The sequence below is a fragment of the Vanellus vanellus genome (genome assembly GCF_965231255.1).
Source record: "Vanellus vanellus genome assembly, contig: HAP1_SCAFFOLD_2273, whole genome shotgun sequence".
NCBI lineage: Eukaryota > Metazoa > Chordata > Aves > Charadriiformes > Charadriidae > Vanellus > Vanellus vanellus.
In genome coordinates this window covers 1-13,658 of record NW_028128818.1, presented here as the reverse complement: position 1 = coordinate 13,658, position 13,658 = coordinate 1, and the positions used below count along the sequence as shown (strand labels likewise).

Sequence of the window (13,658 nt, the reverse complement as noted above, 5' to 3'; positions counted from 1 at the left end):
CCGGCCCTGGGGATCCCCCTCCCCTGTCAGCCATGGAGAACGGGATGGGGGGACCCCCCCTGTCACCATGGCAACGGGATGAGGACCCCTTTGTAACCATGGCAACGGGCCCAGGACCCCCCTGTAACCATGGCAACCACCCTGGGACCCCCCCCCATGGAAACCGCCCCCCGCAACCGTGACAACGGGCCCAGCCCCCCCCCCCCGGTCTCCATGGCAACCGCTAAAGCCCCCCCGTCACCATGGCAACGGGCCCGGCACCCCCCTGTACCCCTCTCTTCTCCCCCCCCCCCCCTTCTTTCCCCCCCGGCGCCGCTGCGGCCAATCAGCGCCGCCCATGTTGCGGTGTCTGTGTCACGTGTGTGTCGTCCCCCCCCCTTCCCGCCAATCAGCGGCCCCCTCCTTACCCGCCGCGGCGGACCAATCAGGAGCGGCGGCGGCGCGCGCCCCCCGCCCGCCGCTTGTTTACGGCCGCGCGGCGGGAGGGGGGGGGGGAGGAGGGCGGGGCGCGGGGCGGGAGGGGGCGCGGCCGGCGCTGATTGGGCGCGGCGGCGTCACGTGGGGGGCGGGGGAGGGCGAAGGGAGGGGGGAGGCGGAAGTGAGCGGCGGGGCCGGCGCGGGCGGCCGCTGATTGGCTGGAGAAGGGGGGGGGGTGGAGCCCCGCCCCCCCCGCGGCCTCCGGGCGGCCCCGCCCCGCCCCCGCGAGGCCTGACGTCACTCGCGGGTCCCCTCCAATGAGCTCACGGCAGCCCCCGGCCCCGCCAATGACATCACTGCCCCCACCACGACCCCCCCACGTGATCTTTGACCCACCAATGACATCGCTCCGCCCCCCCCCCCGGGATGTCACATGACCCCCCCCCACGTGACCCTTGACCCCAGTGACATCACTTGGGGTGCATGACGTCACACGACCTCTTAAATGACGTCATACGACTCCCAATGACGTCACACGCGCTCCAAATGACGTCACTCGACCCCCCGTGATGTCACATGACCCCCGATGTGCCCCCCGCACCCCCGGTGATGTCACCACCCCCCCCTGACATCACCTGACCCCCCAATGACGTCACACGACCCCACGTCCCAACAAGGAGCTCCTTTATTGGTCCCTCCAGGCCCCGCCCACTCCCCCCCAAAGCAGCCAATGGGAGAACAGCAGGGGGGGCGGGGTCACCACAGCCAATGGGAGGCCTCGGTTCAGGAAAGGGGCGGTGCCATCGCTGATTGGTCGATGAGGGGGGCGTGGCCACCACCTTCTGGTCAATGGGGGGGGGATGGGGGGGGCAGTGGCCACCAGGCCGCCATGGTGGCTACCAAAGTCACAGCGGTGGCCACCGGATTGCGGCAGTGGCCACCAGGCGGGGACGGTGGCTACCAAGTCGCGGTGGTGGCCACTAGGTGGGGTTGGAGGCCACCGGGTGGGGAAGGAGATGGTGGCCACCAGCTCGGGGTGGTGGCCACCAGGCTGGGATGAAGGCCACAAGGTCAGGATGGCGGCCACCACCGAGGGGCGGTGGCCACCAGGTGGGGATGGCGGCCACCACGCAACCCTGGTCAGTTGACCCAGCTGATGGCCACCAGCCCACGGTGGCCAACCAGCCAACGCTGAGGGCCACCGGGCCTCGTGGGCAACCAAAGACGATGGCCACCGCCTCATGATGGTCCACCAGCGCCGATGGCCACCAGGACTTGGTGGTCAACCACCCAACGCTGATGGCCACCAGGACATCAGAGATAATGGCCACCAACCTCTGATGGTCCACCAGCGCTGATGGTCCACGATGGTCAACCAAAGACAATGGCCACCGCCTCATGATGGTCCACCAACGCTGATGGCCACCAGGACTTGGTGATCAACCAGAGTTGATGGCCACCAACCTCTGATGGTCCACCAGCGCTGATGGCCCACAACAGTCAACCAAAGACAATGGCGACCAACCTCTGATGGTCCACCAACGCTGATGGCCACCAGGACTTGGTGGTCAACCAGAGATGATGGCCACCAACCTCTGATGGTCCACGATGGTCAACCAAAGACAATGGCCACCACCTCATGATGGTCCACCAGCGCTGATGGCCACCAGGACTTGGCGGTCAACCAGAGTTGATGGCCACCAACCTCTGATGGTCCACCAGCGCTGATGGCCCACGACGGCCAACCAAAGACGATGGCCACCAAGCCATGACGGCCAACCAAAGACGATGGCCACCAAGCCATGACGGCCAACCAGGGCTGACGGCCACCGCCCCACGATGGTCCACCAACGCCGCGGCCGGCGGCCGCCAAAGGGGCGGACGACCTCACATCTTCTTGACGCGCCGCTCCAGGGCCTCCAGCTCCCCCAGGACCTCCTTGGGCAGATCCTCTCCGAAGTTCTCCTCGTAGTACCTCCTCAGGTCCTTCACCTCCTCCTCCCAGAAGGACCGGGCCACCGGGAAGAGTTGAGCGTAGGAGACTCCCGGAAGCCCCTCCAGATCCAAAGCCCCTTCGCGGGGGATCAGCCCCACGGGGGTGGCTTTGGCGTTGTCTTCTCCTGCCACCCGGGAGCAGATCCAGGCCAGGACGCGGGCGTTGTGGCCGAAGCCCGGCCAGAGGAAGCGGCCGGAGGTGTCCTTGAGGAACCAGTTGACGTGGAAGATGCGGGGCAGGCGGGCGCCCTCCCGCTCCCCCATGGCCAACCAGTGGGCCAAGTAGTCGCCGGCGTTGTAGCCGAAGAAGGGGCGCATGGCGAAGGGGTCGTGCATCAGGCGGCGGCCTGGGGAGGGCGGGGCCAAGCAGGGGGCGGGGTCAAGGAGGGGGCGGAGAAGGCGGGGGGAGGTGGTTATGGGGTTGGGGGGGAGGTGGGGGCACCACGGTGCGGTAGGTGGGGTTCTGGGGTGGTGGGACGTGGTTATGGGGTGGTGGGACGTGGTGGGATGTAGTTGTGGGGGTGGTGGGACATAGTTATGGGGTTGGGGGGACGTAGTTATGGGGTCAGGGGGAGGTGGGGGCACCACGGTGCGGTAGGTGGGGTTCTGGGGTGGTGGGACGTGGTTATGGGGTGGTGGGACACAGTTATGGAGGTGGTGGGACATAGTTATGGGGTGGGGGGACGTAGTTATGGGGTCGGGGGGACGTAGTTATGGGGTCAGGGGGAGGTGGGGGCACCACGGTGCAGTAGGTGGGGTTCTGGGGTGGTGGGACATACTTATGGGGTGGTGGGAGGTGGTTATGGAGGTGGTGGGATGTAGTTGTGGGGTGGGGAGACGTAGTTATGGGGTCGGGGGGAGGTGGTTATGGGGTCGGGGGGAGGTGGGGGCACCACGGTGTGGTAGGTGGGGTTCTGGGGTGGTGGGACGTGGTTATGGGGTGGTGGGAGGTGGTTATGGAGGTGGTGGGATGTAGTTACGGGGTGGGGAGACGTAGTTATGGGGTTGGGGGGATGTGGTTATGGGGTTGGGGGGAGGTGGGGGCACCACGGTGCGGTAGGTGGGGTTCTGGGGTGGTGGGACATACTTATGGGGTGGTGGGACGCAGTTATGGGGGTGGTGGGATGTAGTTATGGGGTGGGGGGACGTAGTTATGGGGTTGGGGGGATGTGGTTATGGGGTTGGGGGGAGGTGGGGACCCCATGGTGTAGCAGATGTGGTTATGGGGTGGTGGGACATACTTATGGGGTGGTGGGATGTGGTTATGGGGGTGGTGGGATGTAGTTATGGGGTGGGGAGACGTAGTTATGGGGTTGGGGGGAGGTGGGGGCACCACGGTGCGGTAGGTGGGGTTCTGGGGTGGTGGGACGTGGTTATGGGGTGGTGGGACGTGGTTATGGGGGTGGTGGGATGTAGTTGTGGGGTGGTGGGACGTAGTTATGGGGTCGGGGGGAGGTGGGGGCACCACGGTGCGGTAGGTGGGGTTCTGGGGTGGTGGGACGTACTTATGGGGTGGTGGGACGTGGTTATGGGGTGGTGGGAGGTGGTTATGGAGGTGGTGGGATGTAGTTGTGGGGTGGGGAGACGTAGTTATGGGGTCGGGGGGACGTAGTTATGGGGTCAGGGGGAGGTGGGGGCACCACGGTGCAGTAGGTGGGGTTCTGGGGTGGTGGGACGTGGTTATGGGGTGGGGGGACGCGGTTATGGGGTGGGGGGACGTAGTTATGGGGTCGGGGGGAGGTGGTTATGGGGTCGGGGGGAGGTGGGGACCCCATGGCGTAGCAGATGTGGTTATGGGGTGGTGGGACGTACTTATGGGGTGGAGGGAGGTGGTTATGGGGTCGGGGGGACGTAGTTATGGGGCGGTGAGAGGTGGTTATGGGGCTGGGGGGCGGTGGGGACCCCACGGGTGGGTAGATGAGGTTATGGGGTGGTGGGACGTAGTTACGGGGCCGGTGCCACCCGGATGGGCGGAGACGTGACTACCGGGGGCCCCGCCGAGGAGCCCCAGGGGGGCCGGGGGGGGGGCGGGGCGGGGCGGGGTGTGGCCGGGGGGGCGGGGCCAGGGGGGGCGGGGCTGACCGGTGTGCTCGGCGGCGGCGGTGGCTTCGCTCCTCATGGCGCTGCCCACGAAGACGCCGTGGCGCCAGTTGAAGGCCTCGTAGACCAGCGGCACTCCTGGCGGGAAGAGACGCGGTAGGAGAAGACCTTCCGGGCGGGGTGGGGTGGGGCGGGGTGGGCGGGGCCTCACCTTCGGGTCTCCGCCCTCCGAAGATGATGGCGTCGATGGGGACGCCCTGAGGGTCCTCCCAGGCGGGGTCCATGATGGGGCACTGGTGGGCCGGGGCGCAGAAGCGGGAGTTGGGGTGGGCGCAGGGCTGGGGGTCACCTGGAAGGAGGGGGTGGAGAAGCTCAAGGAGATGATGGTGGTGGTGGGGCGGGGCGGGGCGGGGCAGGGCGGGGCCTCACCGGGGCTCCAGGGTTGGCCCAACCAGGAGGTGAGGGTGGTGCCGGGGGGGAGGGGCTGGTCGATGCCCTCCCAGTAGACGCCGCCGTCGCTGGTGTGGCCCACGTTGGTGAAGATGGTGTTGCGGCGGATGGTGGCCATGGCGTTGGGGTTGGTGCGCAGGGAGGTCCCCGGGGCCACCCCGAAGAAACCACTCTCGGGGTTGATGGCGCGCAGGCGGCCTGCGGGGCACGCACAGGGGGCGTCATGGCCACCGCCGCCAGGAGGAGCCAACCGTCCCGGGGCCACCAGGGCTATGGGCCATCAGGGCCACCAAGGCCAGGAGAACCCAACTGTCCTGGGGCCACCACGGCTATGGGACATCAGGGCCACCATGGCCAGGAGAACCCGAGTGTCCTGGGGCCACCACGATCTGGGACATTGGGGCCACCATGGCCAGGAGGACCCAACTGTCCTTGGGCCACCATGGCTATGGGACATTGGGGCCACCAGGGCCAGGACAACCCAAGTGTCCTGGGGCCACCATGGCCAGGAGGACCCAATTGTCCTGGAGCCACCACGATCTGGGACATTGGGGCCACCATGGCCAGGAGAACCCAACTGTGCTGGGGCCACCATGGCTATGGGACATCGGGGCCACCAGGGCCAGGAGAACCCAAGTGTCCCGGGGCCACCATGGCTATGGGCCATCAGGGCCACCAGGGCCAGGAGAACCCAAGTGTCCCGGGGCCACCATGATCTGGGACATTGGGGCCACCAGGGCCAGGACAACCCAATTGTCCTGGGGTCACCATGGCCAGGAGAACCCAAGAGTCCTGAGGCCACCATGATCTGGGACATCAGGGCCATGAGGACCCAACTGTGCTGGGGCCACCATGGCTATGGGCCATCAGGGCCACCATGGCCAGGAGAACCCGAGTGTCCCAGGGCCACCATGGCTATGGGCCATCAGGGCCACCAAGGCCAGGAGAACCCAAGTGTCCCGAGGCCACCATGATCTGGGACATTGGGGCCACCACGGCCAGGAGGACCCAACTGTCCGGGGGCCACCATGGCTATGGGCCATCAGGGCCACCACGACCAGGAGAACCCAACCAACCCCCCCCGAAGCCACCCTAGACCCACACGAACCCCCCCACCTCCCCCCCCCACGCCCCGACGGGACCCCGACGTCTGGGCCACCCCTCCCCCCCCCCCCCGCCCCCGCCCAGGGGAGGGGACACGGGGGTCACCTTCGGCGTCGAACTTCATCCAGGCGATGTCGTCGCCGACGCAGTGGACGCGCCACCCGGGCAGGGCGGGCGTCATCATGGCCAAGTTGGTCTTCCCGCAGGCGCTGGGGAAAGCCGCCGCCACGTAGCGCTTCCGCCCCGCCGGGTCCGTCACCCCCAGGATCTGTGGGGCGGGAGGAGGGCTCGGGGTTGGGTCACCCCAAAAGCCACCGGGGACCCCCCCGAGACCTCCCAAGAATCCGTCGGACCTTCAAGGAGGCTCAAGAGCCACCTCGGGCACCCCAAAGGCCATCGAGGACCACCAAAAGCCTCTGAGGAACCCCAACGCCCACCTCGGGGCACCCCAAAACCCCTCGAGGACCACCAGAGGAACCCCAACGCCCACCTCGGGGCACCCCAAAACCCCTCGAGGACCACCAGAGGAACCCCAACGCCCACCTCGGGGCACCCCAAAACCCCTCGAGGACCACCTGAGGAACCCCAACGCCCACCTCGGGGCACCCCAAAACCCCTCGAGGACCACCAAAAGCCTCTGAGGAACCCCAACACCCACCTCGGGGCACCCCAAAGGCCATCGAGGACCACCAAAAGCCTCTGAGGAACCCCAACGCCCACCTCGGGGCACCCCAAAACCCCTCGAGGACCACCAGAAGCCCTTGAGGAACCCCAACACCCACCTCAGGGCACCCCAAAACCCCTCGAGGACCACCAAAAGCCTCTGAGGAACCCCAACACCCACCTCAGGGCACCCCAAAACCCCTCGAGGACCACCAGAGGAACCCCAACGCCCACCTCGGGGCACCCCAAAGGCCATCGAGGACCACCAAAAGCCTCTGAGGAACCCCAACGCCCACCTCGGGGCACCCCAAAACCCCTCGAGGACCACCAAAAGCCTCTGAGGAACCCCAACACCCACCTCAGGGCACCCCAAAACCCCTCGAGGACCACCAGAGGAACCCCAACACCCACCTTGGGGCACCCCAAAGGCCATCGAGGACCACCAAAAGCCCCTGAGGAACCCCAACGCCCACCTCGGGGCACCCCAAAGGCCATCGAGGACCACCAAAAGCCTCTGAGGAACCCCAACACCCACCTCGGGGCACCCCAAAACCCCTCGAGGACCACCAAAAGCCTCTGAGGAACCCCATCGCCCACCTCGGGGCACCCCAAAACCCCTCGAGGACCACCTGAGGAACCCCAACGCCCACCTCGGGGCACCCCAAAGGCCATCGAGGACCACCAAAAGCCCCTGAGGAACCCCAACGCCCACCTCGGGGCACCCCAAAACCCCTCGAGGACCACCAAAAGCCTCTGAGGAACCCCAACGCCCACCTCGGGGCACCCCAAAGGCCATCGAGGACCACCAAAAGCCTCTGAGGAACCCCATCGCCCACCTCGGGGCACCCCAAAACCCCTCAAGGACCACCAAAAGCCTCTGAGGAACCCCAACGCCCACCTCGGGGCACCCCAAAGGCCATCGAGGACCACCAAAAGCTTCTGAGGAACCCCAACACCCACCTCAGGGCACCCCAAAGGCCATCGAGGACCACCAAAAGCCTCTGAGGAACCCCAACGCCCACCTCGGGGCACCCCAAAACCCCTCAAGGACCACCAAAAGCCCCTGAGGAACCCCAACGCCCACCTCGGGGCACCCCAAAACCCCTCGAGGACCACCAAAAGCCTCTGAGGAACCCCAACACCCACCTCGGGGCACCCCAAAACCCCTCGAGGACCACCAAAAACCTCTGAGGAACCCCAACGCCCACCTCGGGGCACCCCAAAACCCCTCGAGGACCACCAAAAGCCTCTGAGGAACCCCAACGCCCACCTCGGGGCACCCCAAAACCCCTCGAGGACCACCAAAAGCCCCTGAGGAACCCCAACGCCCACCTCGGGGCACCCCAAAGGCCATCGAGGACCACCAGAGGAACCCCAACACCCACCTCGGGGCACCCCAAAACCCCTCGAGGACCACCAAAAGCCTCTGAGGAACCCCAACGCCCACCTCAGGCACCCCAAAGGCCATCGAGGACCACCAAAAGCCTCTGAGGAACCCCAACGCCCACCTCGGGGCACCCCAAAACCCCTCAAGGACCACCAAAAGCCTCTGAGGAACCCCAACGCCCACCTCGGGGCACCCCAAAACCCCTCGAGGACCACCAGAGGAACCCCAACGCCCACCTCAGGGCACCCCAAAACCCCTCAGAAGACCACCAAAAGCCCCTGAGGAACCCCAACGCCCACCTCGGGGCACCCCAAAACCCCTCGAGGACCACCAAAAGCCTCTGAGGAACCCCAACGCCCACCTCGGGGCACCCCAAAACCCCTCGAGGACCACCAGAAGCCCTTGAGGAACCCCAACACCCACCTCGGGCACCCCAAAACCCCTCGAGGACCACCAAAAGCCCCTGAGGAACCCCAACGCCCACCTCGGGGCACCCCAAAACCCCTCGAGGACCACCAGAGGAACCCCAACGCCCACCTCGGGGCACCCCAAAACCCCTCGAGGACCACCAAAAGCCTCTGAGGAACCCCAACGCCCACCTCGGGGCACCTCAAAGGCCATCGAGGACCACCAAAAGCCCCTGAGGAACCCCAACGCCCACCTTGGGGCACCCCAAAACCCCCCAAGACCCCCCCGAACCCTTCAAGGAGCCCCCCAAAGAGGTTTGGTGGCCCCCCAAAGAGGTTTGGTGGCCCCCCAAAGAGGTCAACAGCCCCTCAGGGAGGTCCAGTGGCTCAGACGTTGGTGGCCCACCAAGGAGGTGTGGTGGCCCACTGAGGAGGTCTGATGGTCCCCCAAGGAGGTGTGGGGGCCACCCAAGGAGGTTCGGTGGCCCCCCGATAGCTCGGTGGCCCCCTGAGGAGGTTCAGTGGTCCACCAAAGAAGTTGGTGGCCTCCCGAGCTCAGTGGCTCTTCAAGGAGGTGTGGTGGCCCCCCAAGGAGGTGTGGTGGTCCCCCGAGGAGGTTCGGTGGCCCCCTGAGCTCAGTGGCCAATCGAGGAGGTGTAGTGGACCCCCAGGGAGGTTTGGTGACCCCCCAAGAAGGTGTGGTGCCCGCCCCCGAGCTCAGTGGCCCACTGAGGAATTTGGTAGCCCCCCCGAGGAGGTTCGGTGGCCCCATGAGCTCAGTGGCCTCTCGAGGAGGTGTGGTGGCCCCCCAGGGAGGTTTGGTGGCCCCACGAGGTCGGTGGCCCCCCCGAGGAAGCGCGGTGGCCCCGAGGAGGTCGGTAGCCCCCCGGGGAGGGTCGGTAGCCCACCAGCATGTGCTCGGCCAGCCAGCCCTCGTCGCGGGCCAGGCGGGAGGCGATGCGGAGGGCGAAGCACTTCTTGCCCAGGAGGGAGTTGCCACCGTAGCCGCTGCCGAAGGAGATGATGCGGCCGCTGTCGGGCACGTGGGCTACCAGGGTACGGGCCGGGTCGCAGGGCCACTGGCTAACGAGGGGCTCTGGGGGGGGGGGAAGAGACGCTCGTTAGGCTAATTAAGGGCTCCGGGGGACACCCGCACACTCATTAAGGGGCGAATAAAGGAGGTTGGAGGGGGGAACGGGCTCGTTAAGGGGCCTGGTGGCTAACGAAGGGCGCTGGGGGCACGCTCATTAGGGGGTCACGTGGCTAACGAGGGGCTCTGGGGTGGGGGACACTCATTAAGTGGTCACGTGGCTAACGAGGGGCTCTGATGGCACCCACACACTCGTTAAGGGGCGAATAAAGGAGGTTGGAGGGGGGAACGGGCTCGTTAAGGGGTCTGGTGGCTAACGAAGGGCGCTGGGGGCACGCTCATTAGGGGGTCACGTGGCTAACGAGGGGCTCTGGGGTGGGGGACACTCATTAAGTGGTCACGTGGCTAACGAGGGGCTCTGAGGGCACCCACGCACTCATTAAGGGGCAAATAAAGGAGGTTGGAGGGGGGAACGGGCTCGTTAAGGGGCCTGGTGGCTAACGAAGGGTGCTGGGGGCACACTCATTAGGGGGTCACATGGCTAACGAGAGGCTCTGGGGGCACACTCATTAAGGGGCTGATGAGGGGAGTGGAAGGGGGAGCGGGCTCGTTAAGGGGTCTGGTGGCTAACGAAGGGCGCTGGTGGCACACTCATTAGGGGGTCACGTGGCTAACGAGGGGCTCTGGGGGGCAACACACTCATTAAGGGGTCAGGGGGGTAATTAGGGGCTTTGGACACTCACACGCGCTCGTTAAGGGGCGGTGCGGCTAACGAGGGGCTCTGGGGGCACACACGCATTAAGATGGGTGCGGTCGGGGGTGTGGCTTATCACATGGGGCGTGGCCTTTGGGGGACACACCCATGGGGCGTGTCTTGCAGCATTAGAGGAGGGGCCCACATGGGGACACGCCCACGGGTGTGTGTGGGGGTGTGGCTTAGCCCACCGGGGGGGGAGGGGCTTACAGGGCGGGTGTGGCCCGGAAGGGGGCGTGGCTTACCCTGGAGGGGGAGGGGCCGTCCGACGGAATGGAGGCAGCGGATGAAGTCCCCCTGGGCGAGGGCGGGCAGGGCGTGGGGCGGGGCCACGCGCGTCATGATGCGCATGGAGGCGGCCACGTAGGCGGAGTCGGTGAGCTGCAGCCCCGCCCGCCCCAGCGGGGAGCCCAGCGGGCCCATGCTGAAGGGCACCGCGTACAGCGTCCGGCCTGGGGGGGGGACACACACACACACACAAGGGGGGACACCGTCAGCCGGGCGTGCAGACCACTTGGAGGAAATTTTTGAGAAATTTTGGAAAATTTTGAAAATTTTCGAAATTTTTGAAAATTTTGAAATTTTGAATTTTTGAAAATTTTGGAAAGTTTGAGAAAATTTGAAATTTTTTTGAAAAAAAATGATATTTTGGGGGAAATTTTGAAAAAACTTGGGGACACTTAGGGAAAATTAGGGGGAATTGGAAAAACTAAGGATAATTTAGGAAAAACTAGGAAAAAATAAAGCAATTTAGAAAATAAATTGGAAAAACTTAGAAACATTTTGGTAAACTGGGGGGAAATTATATTTTTTTTAAATTCTGAAAAAGTGGGGGAGATTTAGATAAAATAGGGAAAATTAGAAAAAATAAGGGAAAGTCATAGAAGAACTAAAAAACGGAGACAATTTTAGAGCAATTTAGAAAAGACTAGAAAAATTTAGAAAAAAAAATTGGTAAGTTTAGGTAAGTTTTAGGGAATTTTAGGGGGATTTCTGGAAAAAAGACAAGATTAGAGAAATTTTGGAAGGACGATTTTGGAAGGTTTGGGGGGAAAAAATGAAAAAATTTGGGAGGGGAAATGTTTGGGGATCTGAAGAAAAGTGAAAGAAATTTGAAAAATTTCAAAAGAAAATTGAAGAAATGAGAAACAATTTAGAAAATTTCTAAGAGACGGGGGGGGGAAATGGGAGGAAATGGGGAAACCAGAAGAAAACGGGGGGGAAACATGGAGGGAAAATGGGGGGAAGGGGGAGGAAACTGGTAGGAAACGGGGGGGAACCGGGAGGAAACGGGGGGGAAACGGAGGGAAAACCGGGGGAAACTGGGAGGAAATGGGGGGAAACCAGGGGAAACTGGGAGGAAACGGGGAGGAGGGATGAAAGGAAAGCGGGGGGGGGGGAAATGGGGGGGGAATGGGGGGAAAACGGGGGGGAAGTAGAGGGAAAATGGGGGAAAATGGGGGGGGAAACGGGGGGAAGTAGAGGGAAAATGGGGGGAAATGGGAGGAAACGGGGGGAATGGGGGAAAACGGGGGGGGAAACGGGGGGGGGAAACGGGGGGGGAAACGGGGGGGGAAACGGGGGGGGAAACGGGGGGGGAAACGGGGGGGGAAACGGGGGGGAAAACGGGGGGGAAAACGGGGGGGAAAACGGGGGGGAAAACGGGGGGAAATGGGGGGGAAACGGGGGGAAACGGGGGGAAAATGGGGGGGGAAACGGGGGGAAACGGGGGGAAAATGGGAGGAAACGGGGGGGAAACGGGGGGAAGTAGAGGGAAAATGGGAGGGAAAATGGGGGGAAACGGGGGGAAACGGGGGAAACGGGGGGGAAATGGGAGGAAAATGGGGGGAATGGGGGGGAAACGGGGGGAAATGGGGGGGGAACGGGGGGAAATGGGGGGGGAACGGGGGAAATGGGGGGGAACCGGGGGAATGGGGGGGAAACCGGGGGGATGGGGGAAACCGGGGGAAAATGGGGGGAAACCGGGGGAAAATGGGGGGGAAACCGGGGGAAAATGGGGGGGAAACGGGGGGAAGTAGAGGGAAAATGGGGGGAAATGGGAGGAAACGGGGGGAAATGGGGGGAAAACCAGGGGGGAACCGGGGGAAACTGGGAGGAAACGGGGGAAGTAGAGGGAAAATGGGAGGAAATGGGGGGGAAACGGGGGGGGGAAAACGGGAGGAAACGGGGGGGAAACGGGAGGAAACTGGGGGGGAAACGGGAGGAAACTGGGGGGGAAACGGGGAGGAAACTGGGGGGAAACGGGGGGAAACGGGAGGAAATGGGGGGGAAGTAGAAGGAAAATGGGGGGAAATGGGGGGGAATGGGGGGAAATGGGGGGAAGTAGAGGGAAAATGGGAGGAAAAATGGGAGGAAATGGGGGGAAATGGGGGAAACGGGGGGAAACGGGGGGGAAGTAGAGGGAAAATGGGGGGAAATGGGGGGGAAATGGGGGAAATGGGGGGGAAATGGGGAAATGGGGGGGAAATGGGGGAAATGGGGGGGAAATGGGGGAAATGGGGGGGAAACGGGGGGAAGTAGAGGGGAAACGGGAGGAAATGGGGGGAAGTAGAGGGCAAATGGGGGGAAATGGGGGGAAGTAGAGGGCAAATGGGAGGAAATGGGGGAAGTAGAGGGCAAATGGGGGGAAATGGGGGGGAAAATGGGGGGAAATGGGAGGAAATGGGGGGAAGTAGAGAGGAAACGGGGGGAACCGGGGGGGAACCGGGGGAGGAAGGCGGGGGGGCTGACCCTGCATGCAGCCGGGGAAGCGCTCCTGCACGGCGCGCTGCAGGTCGGGGGGCTCATCCAGTTGCCCAACTGGCGGGGGCCCCCCCCGGGGGGGGAGGGGGGCACGGCCTCCCGCTCCCGCTCCGTCACCAGCACCGTCCGGCTCTCCACCCGCGCCACGTCCCGCGGGTCCGTCCGCGCCAGCCAGCTGCCGGGGGGGGGGGGGGGGGGGGGCAGGGCGGGAATTTGGGGGGGCGGGGAGAACCCCCCCAGCGCCCCCCGGGAACCCCCAGCGCCCCCCGGGACCCCCCACCCCCCAGGGAACCCCCCCCCACCCCCCGGGGACAGAGGGCTCAGGAGGGGGATCCCCCTCCCCCAAAAGGGACAGAGACCCCCCCAAAAGGGACAGAGACCCCCCCCCAAAAGGGACTCGGGTGGCCACGTGGGAAGCCCCCCCCCACCCCAAATTGCCCCCCCCCCCCCCAAGGGAGAGGGACCCCCCCCCCCCCCCCCCAAAAAAAAAAAAACAGGTAAACTCCCCCCCCCAAAAAAAATTGGAGTAGTATAAGTTGGGGGGGGCCAAGGGGGGATTGGGGAGGGGGGAAGAGCTTTTTTGGGGGG

At 64.5% G+C, this 13,658-nt stretch overlaps 1 protein-coding gene and 1 long non-coding RNA gene across 2 annotated transcripts; both read right to left on the bottom strand.

The window, feature by feature from the left end:
- Positions 1-1,084: 1,084 nt before the first annotated feature.
- Positions 1,085-13,245, bottom strand: LOC309684035 (phosphoenolpyruvate carboxykinase [GTP], mitochondrial-like; the record flags this gene model as incomplete). Its single annotated transcript, XM_082500001.1, is given in 9 exon segments — positions 1,085-2,759; positions 4,495-4,590; positions 4,664-4,801; positions 4,882-5,100; positions 6,112-6,274; positions 9,372-9,559; positions 10,553-10,759; positions 13,059-13,106; positions 13,109-13,245. Coding segments are annotated over 9 exon segments (1,651 nt in total), but the record flags the coding sequence as incomplete, so codon positions are not given.
- On the bottom strand, positions 6,318-7,652 carry LOC309684036. The gene is made up of 3 exons (XR_014270255.1): positions 7,630-7,652; positions 7,143-7,204; positions 6,318-6,382 (listed from the first exon to the last, which is right to left on the bottom strand). It is a non-coding gene; the product is annotated as an uncharacterized lncRNA (long non-coding RNA).
- Positions 13,246-13,658: the final 413 nt, after the last annotated feature.